At 48.0% G+C, this 23,818-nt stretch overlaps 4 protein-coding genes across 6 annotated transcripts; 2 read left to right on the top strand and 2 right to left on the bottom strand.

The window, feature by feature from the left end:
* The first annotated feature begins 390 nt into the window (after positions 1-390).
* Positions 391-5,792, top strand: trip6 (thyroid hormone receptor interactor 6). The gene is made up of 10 exons (XM_049753358.1): positions 391-541; positions 1,785-1,995; positions 2,394-2,491; positions 2,577-2,693; positions 2,765-3,247; positions 3,404-3,500; positions 3,580-3,749; positions 4,146-4,324; positions 4,392-4,512; positions 4,716-5,792. The coding sequence occupies exons 2-10, from the start codon at positions 1,794-1,796 to the stop codon at positions 4,845-4,847; spliced, it is 1,599 nt and encodes a 532-aa protein (XP_049609315.1). The 5' UTR covers positions 391-541; positions 1,785-1,793; the 3' UTR covers positions 4,848-5,792.
* Positions 5,793-5,969: 177 nt separating this feature from the next.
* sst5 (somatostatin 5) lies at positions 5,970-9,680 on the bottom strand. Of its 2 annotated transcripts, none has more exons than XM_049753439.2 (3): positions 9,192-9,680; positions 6,772-7,019; positions 5,970-6,307 (listed from the first exon to the last, which is right to left on the bottom strand). In XM_049753439.2, the coding sequence occupies exons 2-3, from the start codon at positions 6,898-6,900 to the stop codon at positions 6,134-6,136; spliced, it is 303 nt and encodes a 100-aa protein (XP_049609396.1). In that variant the 5' UTR covers positions 6,901-7,019; positions 9,192-9,680; the 3' UTR covers positions 5,970-6,133. The 2 variants fall into 2 exon arrangements, with proteins under 2 accessions (XP_049609396.1, XP_049609406.1); XM_049753449.2 differs by having other exon boundaries at positions 6,772-6,908.
* Positions 9,681-9,740: 60 nt separating this feature from the next.
* On the top strand, positions 9,741-13,574 carry LOC125988288 (uncharacterized). Of its 2 annotated transcripts, none has more exons than XM_049753327.1 (17): positions 9,741-9,827; positions 9,892-9,935; positions 10,004-10,093; positions 10,222-10,349; positions 10,410-10,541; positions 10,603-10,668; positions 10,806-10,946; positions 11,097-11,193; positions 11,266-11,453; positions 11,522-11,866; positions 11,934-12,051; positions 12,125-12,330; positions 12,406-12,523; positions 12,697-12,869; positions 12,938-13,017; positions 13,125-13,420; positions 13,492-13,574. In XM_049753327.1, exons 1-17 carry the CDS (start codon positions 9,805-9,807, stop codon positions 13,521-13,523), a joined length of 2,277 nt encoding a protein of 758 aa, XP_049609284.1. In that variant the 5' UTR covers positions 9,741-9,804; the 3' UTR covers positions 13,524-13,574. The 2 variants fall into 2 exon arrangements, with proteins under 2 accessions (XP_049609284.1, XP_049609273.1); XM_049753316.1 differs by having other exon boundaries at positions 10,776-10,946.
* Positions 13,575-15,265: 1,691 nt separating this feature from the next.
* Positions 15,266-23,492, bottom strand: arhgef15b (Rho guanine nucleotide exchange factor 15b). The gene is made up of 17 exons (XM_049753303.1): positions 23,405-23,492; positions 23,243-23,307; positions 20,891-21,332; positions 19,078-19,863; positions 18,962-19,007; positions 18,842-18,894; positions 18,348-18,550; positions 18,107-18,267; positions 17,895-18,047; positions 17,701-17,830; positions 17,402-17,476; positions 17,244-17,336; positions 16,995-17,158; positions 16,759-16,923; positions 16,606-16,676; positions 16,410-16,514; positions 15,266-15,584 (listed from the first exon to the last, which is right to left on the bottom strand). The coding sequence occupies exons 3-17, from the start codon at positions 21,240-21,242 to the stop codon at positions 15,424-15,426; spliced, it is 2,718 nt and encodes a 905-aa protein (XP_049609260.1). The 5' UTR covers positions 21,243-21,332; positions 23,243-23,307; positions 23,405-23,492; the 3' UTR covers positions 15,266-15,423.
* Between the last annotated feature and the right edge of the window lie 326 nt (positions 23,493-23,818).

The following is a 23,818-nucleotide window of genomic DNA, read 5'->3' as shown; positions in this document are numbered from 1 at the left end:
AAAAAAGCACATTTTTCAGAATCTTACAATTTGTTCCCATTCTTGTGTTGGCAAATACTTGTCCATTTTTTGAGAAAAGATATGAATTTATCCTCATGATGTTCTGACTTTATCTTGAAAATATGTTGGATTGAAATCTGTACAACTTTTTCCCCTGAACTCTAAAGCTTTAAGATTCCACGTTGAATCGGGTAGTGTATTTTATTTTTGCCTTCTCAGCGTGTCCCCTCGTCGAAGTTGGTTTCTATTTTGGGAACTTTTCCCGGTCACGCGCCCACCTCGCAAAGCGGGTGCGAGCACGTCGTTTTTCGCTCGCTGACGTCACGCGTCGGGAAGCGTCGCGAGGTGGCTGTGTGTGGCCTCGACTCGAAAGGCCTCCCCGGAGCCGAACCTAAAGTCGGTTACCGACGCTGGCTGACTGGCTCGATCGACCGAAAAGCCCGCCCACCGAAAAGAGAACGTTTTGTCCGCTGCCCGCAACTTTCCGCTTGCGTGCTTTCATGGGAGCCGCGCACCGATCTGCTCTTCGCCATTTCTGGTGGTGAGCCATCATTCTTTCCTTACTGTTGTTATTGTTTTATTATCGGGTCGTGTGTTGCGAAGTTAGCCGGTTGGCAACATCGGCATCATAATGTTTTTTTTTTCTTTCTTTCCCTCGCCCATCGCTTTAGAGTCGAGTCACATTTCTTTAGTTTGAAATTGTTGTTGTTACGTTTCGGCCGTTTGCACAATCTGTGACAAGAGCGCAACAAGCAACTAGCTACACGCCGTTAGCTTCAGCCTTCAAAATAAAAGCACAAGACGAATACATTTCCAAATTGAGCGTCATTTTGCAATATTTGCGGACACGGCAGAGGCAGATACAACAATGCTTCGCATTTTATTTCGGTGGTGTTTCACGCGTGCGTATTGCTTTTTTCGTGTCATGGAATTTTACTTGAAAAGAAACGGAAGCAACGCCCAAGTTCCCCTTTCGCTTGACACCCTGTCGCCCGCTTTTCACCCGTCAAATCCCATCTGATCGAATTGATTTTTATCCATTCCTTTGAATAAAGATTAGATACAGTAAATCTTTTTTTCTAGGGCGAAGAACTTTGAAACAGCAAAGTGTGCAGACATTTGTGCCTGTATTTTGTTTTTAGTTCGAGTTTTGCACCGTTGATATCACGTAAAATATATACGTAATACAAAACAAAAATATAGAAATATTTATAGGTCACCTTTTTACTGGTCCTTTATAATAGCAATTTAAAGCTTTGACACTTTTTGTGCTATTTAATATTTCAAGTTTCAGTCCGAGTTGTGGTATCTTTTTTTTAATATTTTTTATGTGCCACGACGTCATGGTTATAATCCTCTTAGCTATGAGGATTGATGACAACTCCACGACCTAAATTCTCTCAATAGGCCAAACTGACTTATTACTTTTTCCCTCCACTCTTGAATCGAAAACAAAGCAAGTTGTCAAGGATTGTATTGTTTGAAGCCAGGTGCTTTCATTACGCAACAGTTCCTATTTTGGAAATCCTCGCTGTCCTGGCGTCAACAGCCAAAGACAATAAGCATTGTGGGTGGCAGGCGGCCAGGGTGCGAGCGTTGCAGCTGCGTGCGCACGCCAATGTTTTCGGGGGGCCCGCCGCTGGAATTCCCCAAACCTTTCCGACCGGCTGCTGCCTTCCTGCTCCCAAAAGTCTATTGTTTGAGCCGCCGTTGCCACGGGAAACAAAAAAGCAGCAACGCATCCCTTCCGCTGGACTCGTTGCCCCTTCTGTGTCAATCCTCAGAATCCCGCCATGTCGGGTCCTACCTGGCTGCCACCCAGGACTCTGGATAGTCCCGAGCGAGCCGTCCCCCAGATGGCCCACTCTGCAGGCTCGCCTGTCTACCGGGCCCCCAACAAGAAGGCCGCGCCGGACTTCCGGCCCAAATACAACCCTTATGACCACAACGGAGGAGGGGGCACGGCCACTCGGTACATGGCGACCGGACCCACGGGTGAGACTTTGGTCTTTAAGTTTTTGCACAAGCGCCACCCGGAAAAAAGACGAACCCACGTTGCTCTCTCCCCTTTACATTTTCGTTCGCCGCTTCACTTAAACTTTAAGCATGTGCTTTTTTTCTTCACCACGAGAGAGAGCTCTCATAACACCAGTCGTACCACACTACCATAAGCAGTTTTGCTGAAACGTTTCATCTAACGTGGGTCTTCTGAAATATTCTTTTTTGTTTGTTTGCACAATGTGCAGGTTGGAAAACAACTTATTTGTCTTCGCGGTCATTATTTATATGTATGTTTATCCAGCCAATCACAGGGCACCCACAATAGTCTCATTTCAAAATGATGCCCGCATCCCTATTAAAATTCCCTGCAACCGCTCTGTGTTGCGGCAAAGGTGGTCCCGTTCACCATTCTCCCAGCGATCGCTATTTCCTGCCTCCGCACGGGCCCGCCAAGTGGAGCGGCCACGGGGGCGACGGCTATGAGCTGACCGTAGGTGTCCCGTCGAGGTCGCCGCACCTATTTTCCGCATCGCCCAGCCTTCACGTTGTGTTTTCCAAAACGGGCTCTCCTTCAGCGCCGCGGCCCCGACAAGGCTGCCGGCGGCTACCACTCCAAGATCGACGCTGACATTGACTCGCTCACCGCCATGCTGGCCGACCTGGACGGTCTGCCGCAGGACTCCGGCGCGCAAGTACGACACCCGGGGCAAAAACGCGCCGACATTTTCCCGTGACGTTGACATGGGGAATTTGTTTCCCGCAGCTGTACGACAACGTGCCTTACAACAAGTACCTCTCGGGGGAACACTACAACGCCGTCGCGCCCCCGAGCCGGCCCACCTCAAGCTACCACCCCCAGAGCCAGTACCACCGGCCGGCGTCCCCGTACCAGCAGGACTACTACGCGCCGGCCTCCTCCAAGCCGTACCCGCAGCCCGTGCCGGCTTCCTACACCACGGCCTCCACCCCGACCGGGCCCAGGTTCAGCGTGCAGGTCAAGACGGCTCAGCCCGTCACCTACTCGCAGACGGGGAGGCAGGCCGAGCAGGCCTACGCGCCGCCGCCCCCTCGTCAGCACGCGCCACGCCCGCCGCCCCAGGATTGGTACGCCGCGCACGCTGCCCCGCCCCCTCAGGAGACACACAGGGTGAGGGAGGGGGGCCAGGTGGCCTTGTCCAAAAAGGGGATGGAAAATCATCAAATGGGAGCCGCGCACAGTCCCGCTGCTGCTTACCAGTCCGGCAAGGTGAGACCGCCGACACTTGGCCACGTTAGACAAAACCAAAGAGTGGGTAAAATTCCAAGGGGCCAGTCAAAGAGTAGATTTTCACAAAAAGCCAATTTTCATTGTATTGGCAATCAATAAACCATAACGTTTTGAATTGAACCCCGCCCCGCGCAGCATGTCGCATCCTCGACTCGTCCAGAAGAGGAGTTGGATCGCCTCACCAAGAAGCTGGTGTACGATATGAACCACCCGCCCGCCGAGGATTATTTCGGTACGACCCTACGGAAACCCCAGCGAGAGTACCCGCGACCCAAAACGTTTGCCCCCCCCCCCCCCCCCCCCCCTTTTAGGGCGCTGCGCTCGCTGCGGCGACAACGTGGTGGGCGACGGCAGCGGCTGCATCGCCATGGAGCAGGTGTTCCACGTGGAGTGTTTCACCTGCATCACCTGCCACGCCCGTCTGCGAGGCCAGCCCTTCTACGCCCTGGACAAGAAGAGCTACTGCGAGACTTGCTACATTGTGAGCGCCGCCGTGCTTGCCTTTATGAAAAGCCCTTTTCAGTTGTCCACATTGGCTTGCAGCTCTTCCAACTCCGTTAGAATCCCAACGTGGGCCTAACTAAAAAAAATCATTTTTCCAAACAAAAACTAACCTATTTTTGATCGTGCGCTTGACAAATAAATACTCCAGATATTTAAAAAAAAATAGAACTACTACGAAATGAATAAATTATTAAACTAATCATTAAATAATAAATACATTATTGATTATAAATAATTATATATTGTTATTATGGTAATTATAAATAAATATAAATTACTATAAATAAACCTCAAAAAAACTCAAATGAACAGAATTCAAACAACAGCTGCATTCTACAGCGACAGTGAACTGAAAGCATTTTTTTTCCGCCAGAGTACACTGGAGCAATGTTCAAAGTGCTCCAAGCCCATTTTGGACCGCATCCTGCGTGCCATGGGTAAAGCGTACCATCCTCGCTGCTTCACCTGCGTGGTGTGCAACTGCTGCTTGGACGGCGTGCCCTTCACGGTGGACGCCACCTCGCAGATCCACTGCATCGAGGACTTTCACAGGTACCCACGCAAACACGCGCGCAGTGACCGAGTGCTGCTAACGAAAGCCGCGCAACCCCCCCGACAGGAAGTACGCCCCTCGCTGTTCCGTATGCGGCGAGCCCATCATGCCCGAGGCGGGTCAGGAGGAGACGGTCAGGATCGTCGCGCTTGACCGGAGCTTTCACGTCAACTGTTACATCTGCGAGGTTAGTTTCATGTAGCAATTTGTTTTTTATTCTCGGTAAGGTGGGATCTGGGAGGAAATTTCCAAAATGTATTCATCAATTAAGCAACGACTCAATTATTACCGTCAATGGCACTGAATGAGTGAAAATATTCACGGGACGCAAATGAAAGAAAGCCGCCGCTGATTTGCCGCGGGACTGACCATGATCTCCATCATGAGCAGGAATGCGGGCTCCTGCTGTCCTCAGAGGGCGAAGGTCGCGGTTGCTACCCCCTGGACGGCCACATCCTGTGCAAGGGCTGCAGCGCCCGGCGCATCCAAGACCTCTCGGCCAAAATCTCCACCGACTGCTGACCGAGGCGCTGTGGCACACATCAACATTTTTTTTTAAACATCACGCAGCTTTACAGTCAGTCCCCCTTTTGTCTTTTTTTTTGCTAGTCTTTGTCTTGTGTTACTGATCCAAACGAGTGACATCGTCACGGTCGGTCGGGTACATCTTTGGTCGGCAGGCTACTCGCTTGCACGCTCATTTCAAACCGAACGATGGACGATCGCTCAATCCATAACTGCCTCAAAACTCAACAACTGTGACTTTCTACATTTGAGCAGGCTGCGTCGGAGCCTCGTAGAATTGTAGCTAAAAAAGAATGTCGTCGATTGAACTAGGATTTGGTTTTTGCCATAATGAATGTGACAACACAAAAATGTCTTTGGACTGTTACTCAGAACGGTGCAATGAAGTTTGATAGGATGACAGGGTGAAAACATTCACCGAAAAATCGGAACTTGCGTCTCCCTTGCCGATGTTTCTTTGTGCACCTTTGCGCTTGTTTGTTTATTTGTACATCGCCCCAGACGCGACACGGCGACATGCTAATGCGGCCACAATATAGGCGTACAACACTGCGCCATCAAATTAAACGAACGTAGATATATATTGTGGCCGCCTGTCATCTGGGGTTCGTTCATTTTTGGAGCCTTGGCAGCTACAGTATTTGCCACATTTTGTCCAAGCGTCCAAACGTGTACAGTCCGATTGTCGATCCCGCTCTTGTGAAGTGATCTCAGTACATTTTGTTATTTGCCCGTCTTTAAGTTTGAATGTTAATGTCCAGTTGCACAATCAGCCATGTAGCTTCGGCCACGTCCATTTTTTTTTTTTTTTTTTGGGCTTTTCATTTTGGTTCTCTGTTTTGAAACGCTACGAAGTGAAGCTCACGGTACTGCGGCGCGGCCCTTTTGGGCGAATGAATAAAAAAATATTTTTAAAATAAAGTAAAAGTGTCTTGTGACTAATTAAGCGCAAAGTTGGACACATTTGTCAAAATGTTTCAATTACACTGTACAACTTGTTTAAAAATCGAAATTGTTTCCTCAAAATAAGCCAACTAACAGCTGGCAACAAAAGGTAGCACACCCCTAAATCAAATCCATGTCACACTAGTACGCACGCCTTTAAGAACAACGTCAAACTGATGTTTTTCAACTTTTATTGGAGCCAAGGCACATTATTCAATGAGGACAAATCTAACAACACGGCACCTGACAAAAAGGTCACAAAAACAGGTCAAAGTTTCAATTGACCTTTGACGGGTTGGAACGCGCACCATCGAGGGAAGGAGAATGACGACGTGGCGTCAACAGGAGGTGAAGGTCTTCCAGAAGAAATTGCGGCAACCCGCCTTGCGCTCTCTTTGCGAGAGAGGAAGATGTCGCCGCATCAACGTCACCCCGACGCCGAGCTCGGGGAGCGCCTCGTCGCTCGCCGCCACTTGGTAGATCAGCCTCAGCAGCAGCGAGCGAGCAGACGCCTGAAAACAAACAAACAAACCGGCAAGTTCAGCTTCATCTGCTTCTTTCGCCTTCCTTGTAAAAGTATGGCTAAAAGTTGTCAGAAAAAAATACATTTCCAACTAAAAAACAGATAGCCGAAAAATCAACTTAAATACTGTAACTGAGTATTTGTACTTTGTTACCTCCCATCATCTAAGACTTGTGCGATCCTTATTTGCTACTTTGTATTTAACGTGGAGAAGTCCAAAAAGTACTCACTATATCGCAAAAGTACACGTATGGATATTAAAAAACGAAGTACTTCACTTATATGCAAGTACTCGCATACTTTAATAAAAAAAAAATAAAAAAAACACAAATGAAGTGTTGTATTTCTATACAAAATACAACACAGTACATAGAAATACAAAGGTGGACAAAACCAGACCCCCCAACCCCCCTCTCCCTCCCCCACGCGATGCAGGAGTGAGCAGCGACTCACCTTGTCCAGTGGCGCGTCTGCCCCAAAGGCCTCTGCGAGTAGCTGAGCCGCGTCAGGGGCTCCGGTGCTGACCCGCACCAGCAGCCCGGCGGACAACAGAAGAGCCAGCAGCACCTGCAGCCGAAGCATCTCCGCTTCTGCAGAACAGCTCGTGCGTGTGACGGCCGATTGGGCGCACTCGCCCTCATAAATAGGCTCCTTCGACGACGATGGCGCGCCATTGGCTGAAGGCGCCCGCGCGCTCGCGGCTGCGGGGGCGCGACGAGGTGTTGTCAGATGATGCAAGTGTCACCCGAGTAGACGAGGACGGGCGATTTTGTTTTGCGCGTTCGTTGTTGGCTTAAGTGCGGCAGCCAAGAAGTTGAATGTCACTTTATGATGACGCTTATTGTAATACTGCTTGTTTGTTCAAAATATACTTTTGGAAAATAACTATAGCACATCTTACAGAAGCATGTTGCATTCACTTGAAAACAAAACAAAAATCCAGTAATTTATTTTTGAGATTTTTTTTTTCTGTTGTCAGAGCATTTTTTGTGGGATTTTCTTTCCTGTTTTGGGGGACAATTCTTATTTAATTTACACCTCAAAAGATCTTGAAAAGGGAATAAATGTTAAACGATTAAAAAACTTCTCATGAGCAGGATATTATTCAGAGAAACAGACAAAATCATTTCAAACGAAACAGAAAAAGGACAGAAAATCAGAAGAAAAAAAATCTAAACAAAAAAAGGACTGAAAACAGAAAAAAAAATCTTGGAAAAAAAAAAAGCTCATGAAAGAAGAAAAAAAATCCCAAAAATAAATGACTCTGAAAAATGTGAATGCAAAACGCAAATTTGATCATCAACCCTATGGCGATGATATCAAATGTGTCGGTCGGGATTAGCCAGTCGGCGTCCACGCGCAACGTGAGGCCCCCGCACGCTGAGGCTCTTTGTTAATGACACACAGTGACTCAAATGTTAACGAACAACAAGGCGGGGCGGGGCAGGCCGAGCCGAGCCGAGCAACACCACCAACCTCCCCGTTGCCGGCCGGCCTTAGTCAGCGCGGCGCGGCGCTCCGAGGGGGGCCTGTATGCAAATGTCAAGGCACCGTCGCCAAGTTCTTCCAACATAGCGCGAGGTGGCAACTTGGAGATCGCAACGGCGCCAACGTCCCTTTGGAGCGGATCAATTCGCCGACGACTTGACGTTTCAGAGCGAGCCAGCGCCGCGGGCCCGTCGTGACGCGGCGGGCCGGGCGGAAATGTGATCGCACCTTGTCAGGCTCCATTCAACTGATTGGAAGGAACTAAGTGGGAGGGGCGAACGCCGTAACGAGATACTCTTTTTAATTGATTATATAATTGTATATCGGCGGGCGTAAAAATATTGTACTTTCGCGTGTATAGTAGCACAAGGCATGCTCAATTTCCGTCTTGTTCGTTTTAATTTATTAATAGCCCACAAGTGTTTTTCACAGGAATATTTACTTGAATTATGATTTTGCTGATGTTGGACTGTGGCCTGGCGTAAGAAGGCGCACTCAGTTACTGCCAAAGTAACTGTTTTTACTATTTATGGCCTCATCGTATTTTGAGACAAATATTTACTGTACCATTAATTATGTTAGCACTAAGATACATACAAACAGCATGCAATGAATTAGATCACTAACCGGAATAAGAATATGAAGCTCATTTAGCAACATATTTATTATTTTCTATTTATATTATGACTTCGAGTGGTTTTCCTGGAAATATTTATTTAAATTATGTGACATTGTGCTCACATAAATCATACTGTGCATCGTGGTTGTAATAAAGAGTGACGTTTCATTTGATTACCAATATCATTTTTGTTTTACTCTCATCAGAGTAGCAGGGAAGCAAATACATCTGAATAAAGTTAGTTATTTGCTGAGTTAGCTGCTGCTAACTGGTCAAGAATAAAATGACTGTAGCTACAGTATATAATGAAAACGAGGAAAAAAGAAGTGTGACAGCTTTTACAACCGAGCCATGCAATTTTTCTCTCTCTTCCTCTAGATGGCAAAATGATGCTCTACTTTGTCGTTAAAAAAAGTGCCCAACCTGCACGTACGGTGGTCTGCGAAAATGTAAAGCCTTCAAAAGAGGCTAATCGACAGCCTAAGTACAAACGTGCTTTCATCTTATTTTGCTTGGATAAATACAAGTAGATCTCATCCGAAAATAGTTACACATACAGTAGACGTAACTAGATTGGACGTCGTGACAATTGAATTGACCCATTTTACAGCGTATTTGCATTTCCGGTGTGCGCATGCGTAAGCAAGTGGGCATTGCTAGCGCGTCTCGACGTCTCAAACGCTTCAAAATTCAGTCAAACGCAACAAATTGAGAGCGGAAGCGACCACGTTGACGTACTCGTAGAAAACCAAAAACTAAAACCTACCAGAAATTGCAAGCTGTCACTTTCAGTCCCGAAATCTCTGCTGTGCTGTGCTGCGCTCCGGACTCCTCGCGGGAAATTTAATTTGTGCGTCAGCGAAATGGGTCCGTGCGGAAACGGCAGTTATTTGGCGGGCGGGGCTTCGAGTCGTCACGAAAGACCACTACCATAATTAGCATAATTAGGCTTAATCGTGTATGATCAAATGAAATGGTTTGACAATAACAACAAAGACGTATCAACAAAATCATATCAAACATTGATTTCAAAGTTTAGTTGTTATCCTTAAGATGCAAATTAGTTATTTAGGAGGGCTGAGAAAAAAAGCAATTCCAGGGGGTGCTCGAGAGCCATTTGGTATTTTAAAATCATCTTTAGGACACAGTCACAAGTTACATTTTGCGATAAGACAAATTGAATTGACACGTTTCTGTATTTAGCGTATGGAGGACTTACAATTTCAGGAGAGGGATAGAAAATGTTTCGGAAGGACCTACAAAGCCAAACTGCTGCTGATTAATTGCTAACGAGCGGCACCTTCACCTGTTTCAATGGAGGCCTTCCATTGGTCAGTCGGTTTGATCAAAAGCCGGTTTCCTGGGGGCTGTCTCCAACGATGGCGCGCCTCTTTTATTTGTGGTAAGACTGTGCTGTCACATGCCGCAGAACTACTCAAATTCTTGCGTGTGGTTTTGTCTTGCAGGGTGGTGTGGCTTCTGTCCACGTTGGCCGATCCCATTCCCGATGGTACGGAATAATCTCCCGTTCGAAGAAATCTTAAGCACCATTTGAACCATTCCGCAATTTGGTCGCAGGAGTCCTGGACATGGATTGCCACGATCGTTCCTTCGTGATAGCCGTGGACCTCTCGTTCGCCGGGGATGATGCTCGCTTCGAGGCTGTCGGTACGTCCGGTCGGGGACCACGGTGGTCAGATATTTCCTTTCTCGACTTTTTGTTGACAGGGCGGAAATGGGGTTTATTTTATATGGCTTTGACGTGGATGGTGATCGTGATTCTTCTGACCTTCCAGATGGGACGGGAGCGTACGCCATCGCTGAGCCGTATGCGGCCGAGTGCGGCTATAGCGTCACCATCTCCCCATTGAGTGGTCGCATGGAGTTGCGTGCGTCCTACTTTAGCTGTCACACAGAGTCGAAGGTATCTGTAAATGTTTGGTGGAAGGAGTCCAAATGTGCTGATTGGTTTACCGGTCCTTAGGACGATAAGGTGTTCGGATTCAGCTTCAAGCTGTTGGTGAGGCGCGGCGTAGCCTACGGACTGAACAAGACCTGCTCACCATCCCTGGAGTGGGCTCCACGAGAGGTCTCCTGTGAGCTCAACTACATGGAGGTATGATCGCTTTTTCATTTCCATTCTGGTCAGGGCCATACATTTGCCGGTGTGTCCGTAGGTGTCCATGAAGAGCGAAATCCCGTGTGGTGCCGGGGAGAAGGACAACTGGAATGTTCTCAGACATGTGAGTTGCAAAAACTGATACTTGGACATGTTCCATTCATCCATCCTTATCGTTGGATTAGCCTTACGGCTAGGCGCTCTTGGGATTCTTGCGCGTGTGCTCTGCAGGTAGATGGCTCGTCTACTTTGGGTTGGCAGGTGGTGTTCCAGAGAGATGAGGAGCACCTGGAACCGATGAGCATCTCGGACGCCCGTGAGCAAGGTTACATGTTTGCGCTGACCCACCAGAGGCTGGTGTTCCGCACACCCTATGGACAGCCGGATTCGTTCATGGCCATGGTCAGAGTTCTGGAAATGTTCATGGGATTTTGGGGGAATAAACAGCATTTGGAAAAAAAAACCAACAACCTTGAAGCAGTTTCCAAACATCCCGTGGATACGTTACTGTGCATTTTCCGTTCCTTTGCTAACTGCGTTACAACTTCTCAGGTGGATGACATCCCTGTGGAGGTGGTCCACGCCACTCTGTTCTCCAGACAACGCTGGTTGGTCATCATGGTGGACGTAGCGGCCACCTGCTCCATGCGTATGCATCAACTCTTACCTGACAGAAATGTCCTCCTACCTTCGAACTTAGTCACTCCCCATCTTTGAACAGATCAAGGTGCTTACGAAGACAGTGGCCACCTGGTTTTCAGGACTCCGGGGGCACCTTATCCAGGTCCTGATGAGGCGAGAGTTCGGGTGGGATTCACCGGCGGCCTTTTTGAGAACGGCGACGTGGTGACTGAGAACGGCACGGTTCAGATTAGCATCCCGTTGGATGCCAAGGGCGGACTCAGGAAGGTCGGTATTCGGAGGTGACCGGGTCGTTGGAAGAGTTTTTGTAAGATTTCGCATCACCCTTCTCGCAGAGCTTTGTGAGCGATGACCTTTACGAGTTCTACACTTTCCATCTCTACCTGGAGCAAATGTTTGAGGACGAAGGTGCCGAGACCAGGCTGCGACTTCACCGGACGCTGAGCACACCCATGTTGCTGCGGCCTCTGTTTACCCAGAACCGAAGTATCGTGGAAGAGCGCCTCTTCCAGGTCTACCTGGGCGACGTACCCCAGGACGTCCGCTTGGTTTTGCTTCGGCTCAACGGCCGCGAGGCGCTCCACACCAACTCGTGTTCCGTCGCCGATATCACGCAACCCGCTCACGGCCACGGCTACTTGCTGAACGTCTCTTTTGACCACCCTGCTGTCACTCAGCAGGTAGATTGCATGGTCACAATTGGAGTCATCCCAAGTAGTTCCGCTCATGCTTCTTCTTCTCCCTTAGTACTACGAAATGTACGGAACTGTGGAATACAGATTGGACATCAACTACACGCTGAGTGTTCTTCCCGAAAACGAGCCCTATTACTACTTTGTGAGCGTCACGGCGCTGGCCGGCCCCTGTGAGTCGACTCTTGGGTTGACCCGTTTGGGTTAGATGTCATCCTCACTATTTGGACTCCAATTCTGCTTTAGCTCCTCCAGTCCTGGATGCGGTTTGCTCAGAGTCAGGCATCAGCTTCAGCGCGGACCACTGGGGCTTTGGCTTCCTGTGGTCCATCGTGGTGGGCTCTGACACGCTGACACCAGAGCTGGTAGCTCAGCGGGACTACAAGATGAGCAATGCCAGTCAGAAACTGCAGCTGGATGTGCCAGTCTACTCACAGGGCTTCCATTATAAGGTCGGGATGGTCTGATTCTACAGCTTGAAGAACTCCAGACAGATTTTTTTTTATTTTTGGGGTCATTTGTTTCAGGATGTCACTTTGGAAAGATTCTTGGGCACTTTTGAGATCCATGTGAAAGAGCGTCAAACGGGGTCTGTTCAGAAATCTGCTTCCAAGACTTGTCCTTTTGTGACCTCAGAACTTATTGGTAAGTAGGAAAGCAGTTTTCATGTTTTTGGCCACTTGATTGTTGATGTCCTCACACTCTACAGTAGCATTGCAGTTGTTAAAAAAAAAAAAAAATCCAGGTGAGTGCCGTGGGTGTCACATTTTGGCGAAGGAGTGACAAAATGCTGGACTTTTGGTGAATGTCCTTTTCAGTGTGTTCCACTGACGGGAGGATGACCGTAGTGGCAGATGTATCTCGGATGACTCCCAGCGGTGCAAGGCCGTTGACAAGCAACTTACTGGACAGTTTGTGCGGCCCTGCAGAAGCTGATGAAACCAGGGCACTTTTCTCTTTCCCGCTCAATAGCTGTGGATCCAAAGTCAAGGTATTCACACAAATCACTTGTAACTCGTGTGGGAAGTCCTACCTTTTTCCCTCTTCCACTCCTTTTAGCTCCGACATGGCAACGTGATCTATCGAAATGAGATTTTCTACAGCAAGAATGTGTCTGACTCTGAGGATGTTGATGAGAGGTTTGTGTTTTTTTTTTTTTTTTTTTTTTTTTATGGAGAAATTAAGACTGTGGAAAGTATTTGAAATGTGAAAATGAGGGGATTCAGTGTACACTCTTACTTCTCAGGTTGGTGGTGCAGTGCAAGTATCCTTTGGAAGGCTTGCACAAGCTTTTCTCCATGTACAGATTTGAGTCGGATGACCCGGGTATAGGTAGCATGGGCTTCATCAAGCGGCCCGCGGCAGGAATCAGCACTACTCCTCTCAGTGGTCTCGTCCCGACAACCGTAGCGGCTCAGACGACGCCCATGGCTGGAAGAAGCAGCAGCGCCGCTCCAATCCGAAAGCATTTGGGGTCCAATCCTGCGGTGCGCTACGTCTGGGTGTCTAAACAGAGCAAACCTCACCCGAATGGCAGAAAAGGTTGAGCCAACCTTAAATTGTTCAAATTGACCTTCTGCAATAGAATTATCAACTGTTCAATTTCTTCACAGGTACAAAAGGATGGCAGCATGGCAACATTTGAAGGCTTTGATTTTTAACTGTATTCAATAAAAGTCTTACATCTTACCTAAAAGCCTCAATGAGTTCTTTTTTTTTCTTTTTAAATATTAAGGTGTACGTTTGACCGACCTACGCACGCGCACACCGATGGACAAAATTGCTTGTTTTATCTTTATAAAGCATTGACACGAAAAATAAGTCTCACAGACTACCGGGTCTCGGTATATGTAACTCTTGAAATTCTAATTATTACAACAAATTGAACTAGCACCAAATTAAAGTAATCGTGAAAAACTTACCAGATACTTACTGCCCGCTACCACAAGTCCACAAAACTGCTCGCCAATTCCGGCGATAAATTGAATTTGTCCGTCAGTGAAATTGATCCGTAAGGAAACAAGCAGCCCCGTCGCGGGGCAAAGTTGACGTAAAACAATCAAACTAATTATTTTTTTTGGCGCGATCAGATTAAAAAGAAAATCATCCAAAATCTGTTGAAGACGAGCAAAATACATCTGTGATGGATGTTTTTGACGTATAATGATCTTTCGATCGTGCAGGTATAATTGTAGCCATGTGAGGGCGCTGCTGCAGCTGAAACTCGCGTCGAGCTTCAGATTCAGAACTTGCACAACTCGACTCCCACATGAGTGACAATGTAAGTGTCTCAACTTCAATTTGGACTGGTGAAAGAAAAACAAAAAAAGAAAAGCAAATTAGTTATTGGTGTCTGTTTTAAATATAGCCGAGAGCCCAGCGCGCGGTGGCGGCGGTGCAGCCGCCGTCCTCCCGCAGGACCGTGCAGCAACCGTCACGAATGGTTTTTTGTGCATCAACCCAGCAGCAAGTCTCGCCTCCTCCCGACAAGGTGAGTCCGCAACTTGAGACCGGGACTCCCCCGAGCAGCGTGGGGGAGAATGGACCCCAGTACCGCGAGACAAATATCAACATTCAGAGCCAGGAAATGCTAATGACCAGAGCCGCGGAGAGTTTTGAGTCCGTGTTTTCTTTAAGTTCTTGTTTATCCTCAATTTCTTTAGTTTTTTTTTTTCTATGTTTGGTGCAACTAGAATTGTATCAAATGACAAAAAGAAAAAAGAAAAAAAAAGCTGAACTATGAAAGTATACATATAAATATGAAATTTAGCTCATATATGAATATCAAAACACTTTTTACAGATAATATATTGTGTTAAATCGTTCATCTGGTCAGTATTTAAAATGGAAAACAAATCCATTTTTAAATGATGACATTTTATCCAGCCCATTTGTGAATTTGCCCCCATTTGTTTTTAGCCAGCATGGAGCAGCTTCCAACTCAACACTCCCCCGCCACTCATGAGCACAAGCTCCGCCCCTTGCAATCAGCCCAACCCCTTCCTGCGTGGGCCGCATGTCTTCAGGGTCCTGGGGGGCCCCACCCAGACGCCTCGCTCCGACAGTCACGCGGGCCGGATGATTCTCCAGCTGAGCACCGAGGAGAACCTGGCCATCACTTGTCTTCTCAAACTGAGCTACCAAGACCCAGAAGACTCTCAGGTAGGCTTGCAAAATATCAGGGATTTTCTAAATTGCCAACTTTGAACGCGAGTTGGCAAAATCGAAGGTCGGGCGGGGAGACGATACGGCGACGCCTTGGGGTGGCGCGCGATGGATGGAACCGAGTCGGCCGGACGACGTGGAGCATTACGAGGAGTACCTGCTTCCAATACCGGCGCCGCCGCCGTCATCCACGCAAGAGGAACATGACTGACACCAAGCAAGTGTTGTCTTTGGATTTATGTACAGCTTGTTCTTGGTGTTTGACACTTTTACAATAAAAATATTCAGTGTGCAGTATTGGATTGCTTTCATTTTAGTGTATAAATAATTGTCCATCACGAGTTACCTGCGTGGCAAACGTGTCACCGCCGACGACCTAATTAAAGTTTCTTGATGGTGGTGACCTGGCTGGCGGCCTGGATGACTCGATAGCGCTCCTTCAGGTTGCGCCTCCTCACGTGCTCGTTGGTGATTTCGATGATGTTGCTGACGGGGAACCAGCCTTTCTGGCCGTCCGACAGGCGGATGCCCTCGTACCAACCTGCGGGAGCGGGAAGGGCGAGCAAGGGGAAAAGCGTTTTCGCGATTGCTCATGCGGGAAAAGAAAATCAATAAACTGCTGGGGGGGGGGGGGGATCATTGCAATGAGGACCAAGGGGGCGAGGAGGGAGGCTCCATGTTAACCATGACCTTAACTTGACATATTATATATATTTTTCATTACCATTAAAATGATTAAAAACTACAACGACAGTCATTTGTTATTATTTATATATTATTATCCATCCATCCATTTTCAGTAGCGTTTTGTCCCCCACAGGGGTCGCGGGCGTGCTGGAGCCTATCCCAGCGGTCATCATTTTTACATATTATATACATATATTTATTCATTATTTATTATTAAAATGATTAAAAACGACAACGAAAGCCATTTATTATTAATTCTACATTATCATTATATTTTACATATATATATTTATTTACTATTTATGATTAAAAACGACAACGAAAGTCATTTATTATTATTTATATATTATTATTATATATTTACATGTATCCATCCATGGATGGATGGCTATTTACATATATACAATTATGGTTAAAATGATTAAAAATGACAACGAAAGCCATTTATTATTATTTATATATTATAATATATTTATATATTATATTTATTCATTATTTATTCATATTGCTCTATCGGGCTCCCTGAGAAGCGGCAAACATTTTTTGGGCTCAAGTTGTACTGACCTTTAAAGTTCAAAACATTTACTCTCTCATATGAGATCTAAAACAAAACAGAGCGCGCCACTTTTTCTTTTTTGGTTGCTAATTAAAAATGGAACGATGTAACAATTCTCCTCACCCTCGTTTGTTTTGCGTATGACGTTGACAATCTCAGTGGGTTCCAGGTTGAGCTCGTCGGCCTGCTGGGCCACGTACTGCTCCACGCACTGAACTTGAGGACAGTCTGACACACACACACGCACAACACACACACACACACACACTTGAAACACTTGACGTCAAAGCAATCATCACTAGCGTCCGGATTCGCTCACCCCAGGCGTCATAGACCACCTCGTCTTCGTCTTTGTTGGGGAAGGCGGCCATCCACCTGTGCATATCCGGCCTGTCCAGAAAAAGATTGTCTGGACGTTGTGGCGTCATTGTATTTTTTTTTTTGGGCCAAGGCGGACCTTCCTGCTACTCACTGGGAGGGCGCTTTGATGAGACGCTCCATCAAGCGCCCGTTATGGTTCTCCAGCAGAATGAGGTTGAAGCAGTTCTCGTACGGGCCGCTGCTCCTGTCCTCCTCCAGGGGCTGAGCCTGAACCAAGGAGCGGTGGGCGTAGTCCAGCACCACGAAGCGCTCGGCGCTGTCGCCACCAGGACGGACGGGTGAGGCAGGCGGAAGAAAAGACGCCCTCGCGGCCCGGACCCGTCTCACCTCTTCTTGACGGTGCTGGTGGTAATGACGAGCAGGTCGTTGAAGAGGAAAACGTAGATGGGATTGAACTTGACTCTCATTTGGAAGACGGTTCCTCCTCTGGACATCTCCTGGAGTTCTCCCTTCTTCTCCAGGAAGCGAGTCTGGGAAATGATGGGGATGGCCTGCAAAAAAAAAAAAGTGGCAAAATGGCAATCTCGTCATATTTGTCGTGCGTGGAAGGACAGGCTGCTTTTCTCGCTGGCTTGCCCTGAGCTTGTCGAACTCCAGCGATTTGGAGATGAGGATCAACTCCTCCATCTGTCTCATCTTGCCCACCTCCGTGTTACACTCGTCAATGATCTGCGCAAGCACCAGAGTTCAAATGACGTCAGGTGTCTTTTGCCAAAGCCCTGTCATGATGTCACCTTGGACACGGAGGCCAAAGCCTTGGAAGCCATCTGCTCCTCTTTGGTGCCCTCTTTTGTTCTTTTCAGGATGTTCTGCAACAGCAAACAAGCACGTTTCACTTTTCTTTCACAATTTAGAAGAGACACCATTTTCACTTTTCATGGGACCACTGGCGGAGCTAAGATTTTTTTCCTTGGGGGGGGCATGGGGGCGTCAAAGTTACAGCAAATATCTCCACGGGTGTTTCCTTGAAGGCCAAATCGCCCGACCCTCGTTTGTGATTGAACGTCGACGTGTCTCCAACTTTGCCGCTCACCTCGATGAGCATTTTGATGCGCGTTATCCTCTGGAACGGCAGCAGCAGGAAGGACATGAAGGGCAGCCGGTGGCACTGAGGCGACTCCTGGAGCCGATTGATGACGGCGGCAAAATGCGTGTTGTTCTTCCTGCGGGTTAGCGTGCGGTTAGCGTGCAACGCTCACGAGAAGCGACAGCAAAGCATTGGCGTACATGAGCGAGGTGTACGTCTTCTCCTGGTAGATCTGGTTGCGGACGTAGTCGATGTAGGCCGGGAAATTGTGCTGCGAGTGGTAGTGGATGATGTCGCAGATGTCTGAGAACACGATGTTCTTAAAGACGCGCTCCTCCAGGTCTTTCAGGAACCTAAAAAGCAAACTGCGCTTCAGGCACCAGTTTGGAGCGCGTGGAGACATTGGCCTCACCTCTCGCTGACCTCGCGGACCCTCAGGATGTTGGAAAAGAGGGGCTTCTTGTCTCGGATCACCAGCGTCCCTTCCAGCTCCCGATTCTCCAGGAAGTGTTCGGTTAGAACGTACAGCGAGCGAAGGTAGGAGGTTTCCGACGTCAGAACCTCAAACATGCTCTGTGCGGAGCAACGCGCCATGAGGCTACTTTTTTTTCCCCCCTGACCCGGATGGTCCAAAAGAACCGAGCTTCCCTCACCTCCTGATACTTGCACTGTTCTAGGGAGAGCTGCTCCAAGACGCCGCTGTCACGCACCGCCGGCAGGTTCTGCCAGAGGGTGCAATCGTTCCGGCTCGGCAACTCGGAGGTGTAGTCGCCGCTGGCGCTGACGTCCCGCCAAAACGTCTGCCGGTGGATCTCTTTGGTGATGACGGTGGCCCGGTAGGTCTGGTACAGAGGTTCTGACGAGGCCACAAATCGGTAACGCTGATGCGGACCGTACCAAATGCGCTGATGGTTCCCCTACTAGAAGTATCTCTCTCGCTACCTATCGAGCTATCTAGCTACCTATTGAGCTAGCTGTCATCCATCCATCCATCCATCCATCCATCCATCCATCCATCCATCCATCCATCCATCCATCCATCCATCCATCCATCCATCCATCCATCCAATTGGATTCCAGTCAAGCCTGTTTTTCTTTCCCCCCCCCCCCCCCCTCCCCTGGGTTGTTTTGCAACTCTATGACTCACGGTTTTGCAGCCGGGACTTCCAGCTGTTGGAAAGCTCAGTCTCAGTCACGGACCTGCCAAGCAGATTACCCCAAGAAGGTCAAACACAGCAGTGATGCCGGCGATGGGGCGCCAACTCACGGTTCTTCTGTTGAGTCCTCCTTCCATCCTTCCCCGTTATCTCCCTCTGCGAGATGAAGCGCATTCAGGTCAGCGTCAGCAGCATGGATTCAAGCAAGCGCTCGTTGGTGACAAACCGTTTCTTTGTCCGCCCGTGTTGCTGGCATCCCTGCAGACGTCGGCTTTTGGCAGGAGCAGCGGCGGTCTCGGAGGCAAATGGGGGCTGGCGGGGGGGCGAGGACCGGCTCGCGGCGTGCGCTCCTCCGCCGACAAGGAGCGAGTGTCTTGAGTCAGGGGCCTGCGGGGCGGGATGGCGGGTGGCGGCTCATCCGACATCACGGCGGCATCCCTCTGGAGCTCCGGAGGCTTGGATCTGCGAGCCGGCGTGGGCACCTTGACCTGAGGAACGTCCGCCGCCTCCTGACTGGCTTTCTTGTGACTGACATCCACCGTGGGGATGAAGGTCTCGTAAAGATCGTTTTCTTCCTTGCTGACTGTCAGGAATGTATTATGTCTGGGGGAAGCGGAGGAGACCTGAGGAGGCGACAGAGGTCCGGGATCCGAGAGTCTCCGGGGAGCCTCGTCCGTTACAACCGCCAACTTTTCCTTTTGCGGCGCTTCCGTCGCATCGGCGACGAGGGGCGCCGCCGCCGACTCTTCTTCCTCCTCTTCTACCCCCGCCAGGCCCTCGCCCTTCTCGCCGTCCGACGAGGCCCAGTCGGACCCCTCTCCCTCCAAGATGTCGTCGTTGGCGCCGTCCTCGGCTTCCAGCGGCACCCACACCAGCTTCATGCCGGGCCGCTGGAGGTGGCACACGCAACAGCAACTGCGATCGCAAGTCGGGCTGGCGACATCGTACGGAACGTGCTCCTCCTCGACCTTTCCGACAACGGAATGGACGTCCACCTCTTTCCCGTCGGGGTCTGCGAGAAGAAGAAACTTTGGCTTAGGGTCACTCACAAGAACCCCGGCTGGCAGGCAGGCTTGGCGTTCATTTTTAACTGCCGAGTCAGCTCTGTAAACACAAAGCAGCACTGACACGGACGGCCCCTTAAATATTAATCAGACAATGGTGGCTAAAACCCAAGATGGATAAATAAATGGAACCCGGTGAGAGTGGAAAATGGGCTCTGGCTTGTGTCGTGCTTTTCTACGTCAGATACTTCAAGCACTTCTCATTTACCGACCGCATTGGGACCACCTTGGTATCTTGAGACTTAAGAAAATAAAAGTGAAAATGAATAGAAAAATTTAAATGAACAAAAATAGATTGAAATGAAAATGAGAAAAGATATAGAATACAAAACGCAAAGACATACAAGGTTTTAAAAATAAATGTGGAAGTAAAAAAAAATATGAATAACATTGGTAAAAAAATTTAAAAAAAAAGCAGGTAAAAATAAAGACAAAAAAAGATTTGGGAAATAATTGTGGAAATAAATACAAAATTAAATTCATGAATAAAATTGAGTATTAATTCATATTATATTTTTTAATGTATTTGATCAATTCCACTTATGTATTTCTTTTTATTTTCAATTTAATTTATTTCTGGTTTAGGCAGTTTTGGTTCTCTATCGTAAAATACTTAACTGAAAAAAAATGCACGCTGGGACCATTTCTGTTTGTCTGCGTCAGTTACATCTTCTGAGAATACCACAGGGAATCAAAACAGGGAAGTCCGATTGTTTCATCGGACAGGAACAGAGAAAAGCCTTTCCACTGACATCAAACAATACCACACAAAATGTCACCGGTTCCGTCAAATTGCATTTTGGTGACGCCGTTGGACTTTTTCCACCAATACGCCATGAATGTGAAACTCGTCATGTGACCAGCAGAACCGGTTTACAGTTCTTGGAACACATCTGCCGCCGCGCCGCGCCTGCTGCAGAATGCGGGACACCACAGCAGAATTTTAATGATTGTAATTAGTTGATTGCAGAGTACCTGAGCGACCTCCTTCGCCGCAGACGCCGTCCTCCGTTTCCGTGCTCTTCGCCCCCGGTGGGCGAGTTCTCTTCTTGGGTAGCGGAGGCGGCTGGACGACTGGGTTACTGGCGCCAGTACCGGGCTTGGGTTTGAACACCTGCTGCCTTTTCACCTGCCTTCGGGTGGCGTTGGCCAGCCCCACGCGCTGTTTGGTGAACTTGTTCACGATGGTTTTGACGTTGACGCCCGAGGGGCTGGCGGGCCGGTCGTCCTGCTCCGTCCCTCGCTCCATCGGTTTTGGGGGGAGGTTCGGCCTGGGTTTGCGCTCGGCTAACTGGACGGGTGGATTGTCTGCTTCATGGGCAGCCATGGTCGGGTCGCCGGGTCGTCTTTGATAAGGCGCTTCCGATCAGAGGCCGGGCTCCGAGGGAAAGTGTCCGCCGGAACACGTCATCCACACCTATCGAGGAGAGAGCGAGAGCGAGAGCGAGAGAGAGAGAGAGAGAGAGAGAGAGAGAGAGAGAGAGAGAGAGAGAGAGAGAGAGAGAGAGAGAGAGAGAGAGAGAGAGAGAGAGAGAGAGAGAGAGAGAGAGAGAGAGAGAGAGAGAGAGAGAGAGAGAGAGAGAGAGAGAGAGAGAATCAGTCTCTGGAATGCAACAGAATGTTGTTGTTGTTTTTTTCCTTCTCGCCTACTGACAATTCTGGCCATTACAATTTGCCCATTACCATTTGTCTATATTTCATAAGAGTGATTATGATTGTGAGTAAATTCCCAGAAGTGAGTTTCCCAACTTTTTTCGTAAAGTACTAATGGTCATATTTCAAGTCAATTTCTGCTAGCATGCTATAAATGAGCCTTGACTGGAGGTGGTTTGTTTGTGTGAGATAATTAAGCTACTGAACACGGTCATTAGTTATGCAATCATGAGTTCTGTTATGATTTTCCGAGACACGTTCGATAATCTCCCATTCATAGTACTATAATCGAGCCATTAGAAAATACATTCAAGTACGTTCAAAATGTCTACTCTGCAATGACAGTTGCGCTCATCCATAATAATCCGTCCTGATCGTGAAACAAGCAAACGCGCCACTGGGCCTGGAGCGGAAAATAAACTTTGCGTAAGGCGGCGGGCGTCCACTCCTTCTGCTCACAGTGCCTTGCGGGCCCACTTTTTAAATCGGAACACTTTGGACGGATAAATGTGGCCAGTCCGTTAGAACTGACAACCAAACATCAACACGCAATAAAAAAAATCTTAAAAATGTCATTTGCCGGTGATTACTGCCAATTAGTCAGTAAATTAAATCTGGAGTCAATTTCACATTTTCTACAGCATGCAAGTGGCTGCAGGACGATCCAGACAGTGCACCCAGGCCGGCTGTGCCAGCGCAACACTAGTTTGTTAGAACGTAAACCAGCTCGTCGGACCAGTTTGGAGATTGGCTTCGCGTGTGCCATTGAGTCAGTCAACTTGTTTTAGCAGACAGGTTTCAAGTTTCTGACTGGAAAGATGGGGGGGGTTCTTGGAGGGGAAATTCAAAGCGGTATCGAAGAGTAAACATTTTATTGTCTCATTTACGAGGATTTTCCATTTTGGGGAAACACCACCTGTCATTCACCATCACGCACGCAAATTCTGACCAAGTAATAAAGAAATCTCACAAATACCTGAAAATGTGATACTGTTAAAACTGCTAGGACAACAACAACACAAATTAGGGGACAACTCTAACAGCATATTTTTTTCCCCCTGTGTATTAAAATGTATTCCTGAGCTCTTTTTCTTTGTCTGACTTTGACCTGATTTGTTTTCTAAGTCAAGTGGACGCTTACCAAAAGAGTCAGGCTGGGTCACTAGGTCACTCATTCATTCCTGTAAATGCAACTCCTAGCTAACATGGCCCGATGGCTTAAATCAATCGAGCTTGTGCACACTCCTTAAGTGCCTAAAAGGGGCTTCCATTATCACAATGATGCAGTGTGGACGCTGGATGGGTGTGGGTACCATCTGTTGGGTCAGTGTGTGGAAAATATTTGGGGGAGGCGCACACAAAAGAGGTGGGCGAAAAAATCCCCCATTCATGTGCCAATGAAATGTTACATGGCATTCTGTGGTTACTTATTACTTGGTGCTTAACTCCCCCTTTTTATGAGACGACAAACATGGCAGGTCGCTCAGCCGGAAATGCTTCTTTATAAAATCAATTGACACATCGGTCATCTTTACTTCACTGGCAAGTTGGCAACTCAACCAAGCCAGCCCTCGAGAGAACAGGTGCTTTCGGCTTGGAAACGCTCCAGCATTGTTGTCAATTCTAAATAAAAACGTCTAATAGAAAAAATGATATAAGGCATAGAAAACTCACCAGGATAGTTCGAGTAAACATTACTTGTCAGTCACTCGGCTGCTGTGTCGGCGCTCCAACATGATCTTGGGCAAGAAGGTAAAAGCAGAAATGATCATTATCGTTATAAAAAACAACAAAAAAAGGTAGAGGCTACTTTCCGCTCCCCGACGGCATATGTACTTTGCTCTTTGTTGTAAGAGGCACAAGGAGTGAGTGGAGCCCGACTGAAGGGAGGACAACACCCCCTCCCCTCCAAGGAGGTACATATCATCATGCGAGCGTCGATAAAAATAGTGAATCCTGTAGTGAATTGAAAAATAAAAGTAACGGGTTGAACATTAGTCAGGTGAGTTTTATTGTGAAGGCTACACCGCAACACCAGTCGTATCTTTTGGATAAAAATCGCGCTTTGTTGGAAGAGGCGTGTAGAGGGCGGAGCGTAGCGAACAGAGCGCGCATCCACCTGGGAGCGAGTCGGAACCAGCAACATGCGCTCCACGACCAAATGTGGGCTTCGCACGCCACTGCTCGATGCTACTCAGAAACTAAATGAAACTTGGTCTTTACTTTATGAAACTTTATCTTTCAGCTTTC

The sequence above is a fragment of the Syngnathus scovelli genome, chromosome 1 (assembly GCF_024217435.2).
Source record: "Syngnathus scovelli strain Florida chromosome 1, RoL_Ssco_1.2, whole genome shotgun sequence".
Taxonomy (NCBI): Eukaryota; Metazoa; Chordata; class Actinopteri; order Syngnathiformes; family Syngnathidae; genus Syngnathus; species Syngnathus scovelli.
The sequence above is the reverse complement of the archived record's forward strand: the minus strand, read 5'-3'. Positions and strand labels throughout refer to the sequence as shown.

Excerpts from the sequence above, each read along its gene's own strand:
- trip6 (XM_049753358.1), top strand. The coding sequence starts at position 1,794 with ATGTCGGGTCCTACCTGGCTGCCACCCAGGACTCTGGATAGTCCCGAG. Across the intron at positions 1,996-2,393 it reads CATGGCGACCGGACCCACGG|GTGGTCCCGTTCACCATTCT; the intron begins GTGAGACTTTGG and ends GTTGCGGCAAAG. Across the intron at positions 4,513-4,715 it reads TCAACTGTTACATCTGCGAG|GAATGCGGGCTCCTGCTGTC; the intron begins GTTAGTTTCATG and ends CATCATGAGCAG.
- sst5 (XM_049753439.2), bottom strand. The coding sequence starts at position 6,900 with ATGCTTCGGCTGCAGGTGCTGCTGGCTCTTCTGTTGTCCGCCGGGCTG. Across the intron at positions 6,308-6,771 it reads CAGACGCGCCACTGGACAAG|GCGTCTGCTCGCTCGCTGCT; the intron begins GTGAGTCGCTGC and ends GTTTGTTTTCAG.
- LOC125988288 (XM_049753316.1), top strand. The coding sequence starts at position 9,805 with ATGGCGCGCCTCTTTTATTTGTG. Across the intron at positions 10,947-11,096 it reads CGGATTCGTTCATGGCCATG|GTGGATGACATCCCTGTGGA; the intron begins GTCAGAGTTCTG and ends ACAACTTCTCAG. Across the intron at positions 11,867-11,933 it reads ACCCTGCTGTCACTCAGCAG|TACTACGAAATGTACGGAAC; the intron begins GTAGATTGCATG and ends CTTCTCCCTTAG.
- arhgef15b (XM_049753303.1), bottom strand. The coding sequence starts at position 21,242 with ATGGCTGCCCATGAAGCAGACAATCCACCCGTCCAGTTAGCCGAGCGC. Across the intron at positions 19,008-19,077 it reads CACGGGCGGACAAAGAAACG|AGGGAGATAACGGGGAAGGA; the intron begins GTTTGTCACCAA and ends TTCATCTCGCAG. Across the intron at positions 17,159-17,243 it reads TGGAGTTCGACAAGCTCAGG|GCCATCCCCATCATTTCCCA; the intron begins GCAAGCCAGCGA and ends TTTTTTTTGCAG.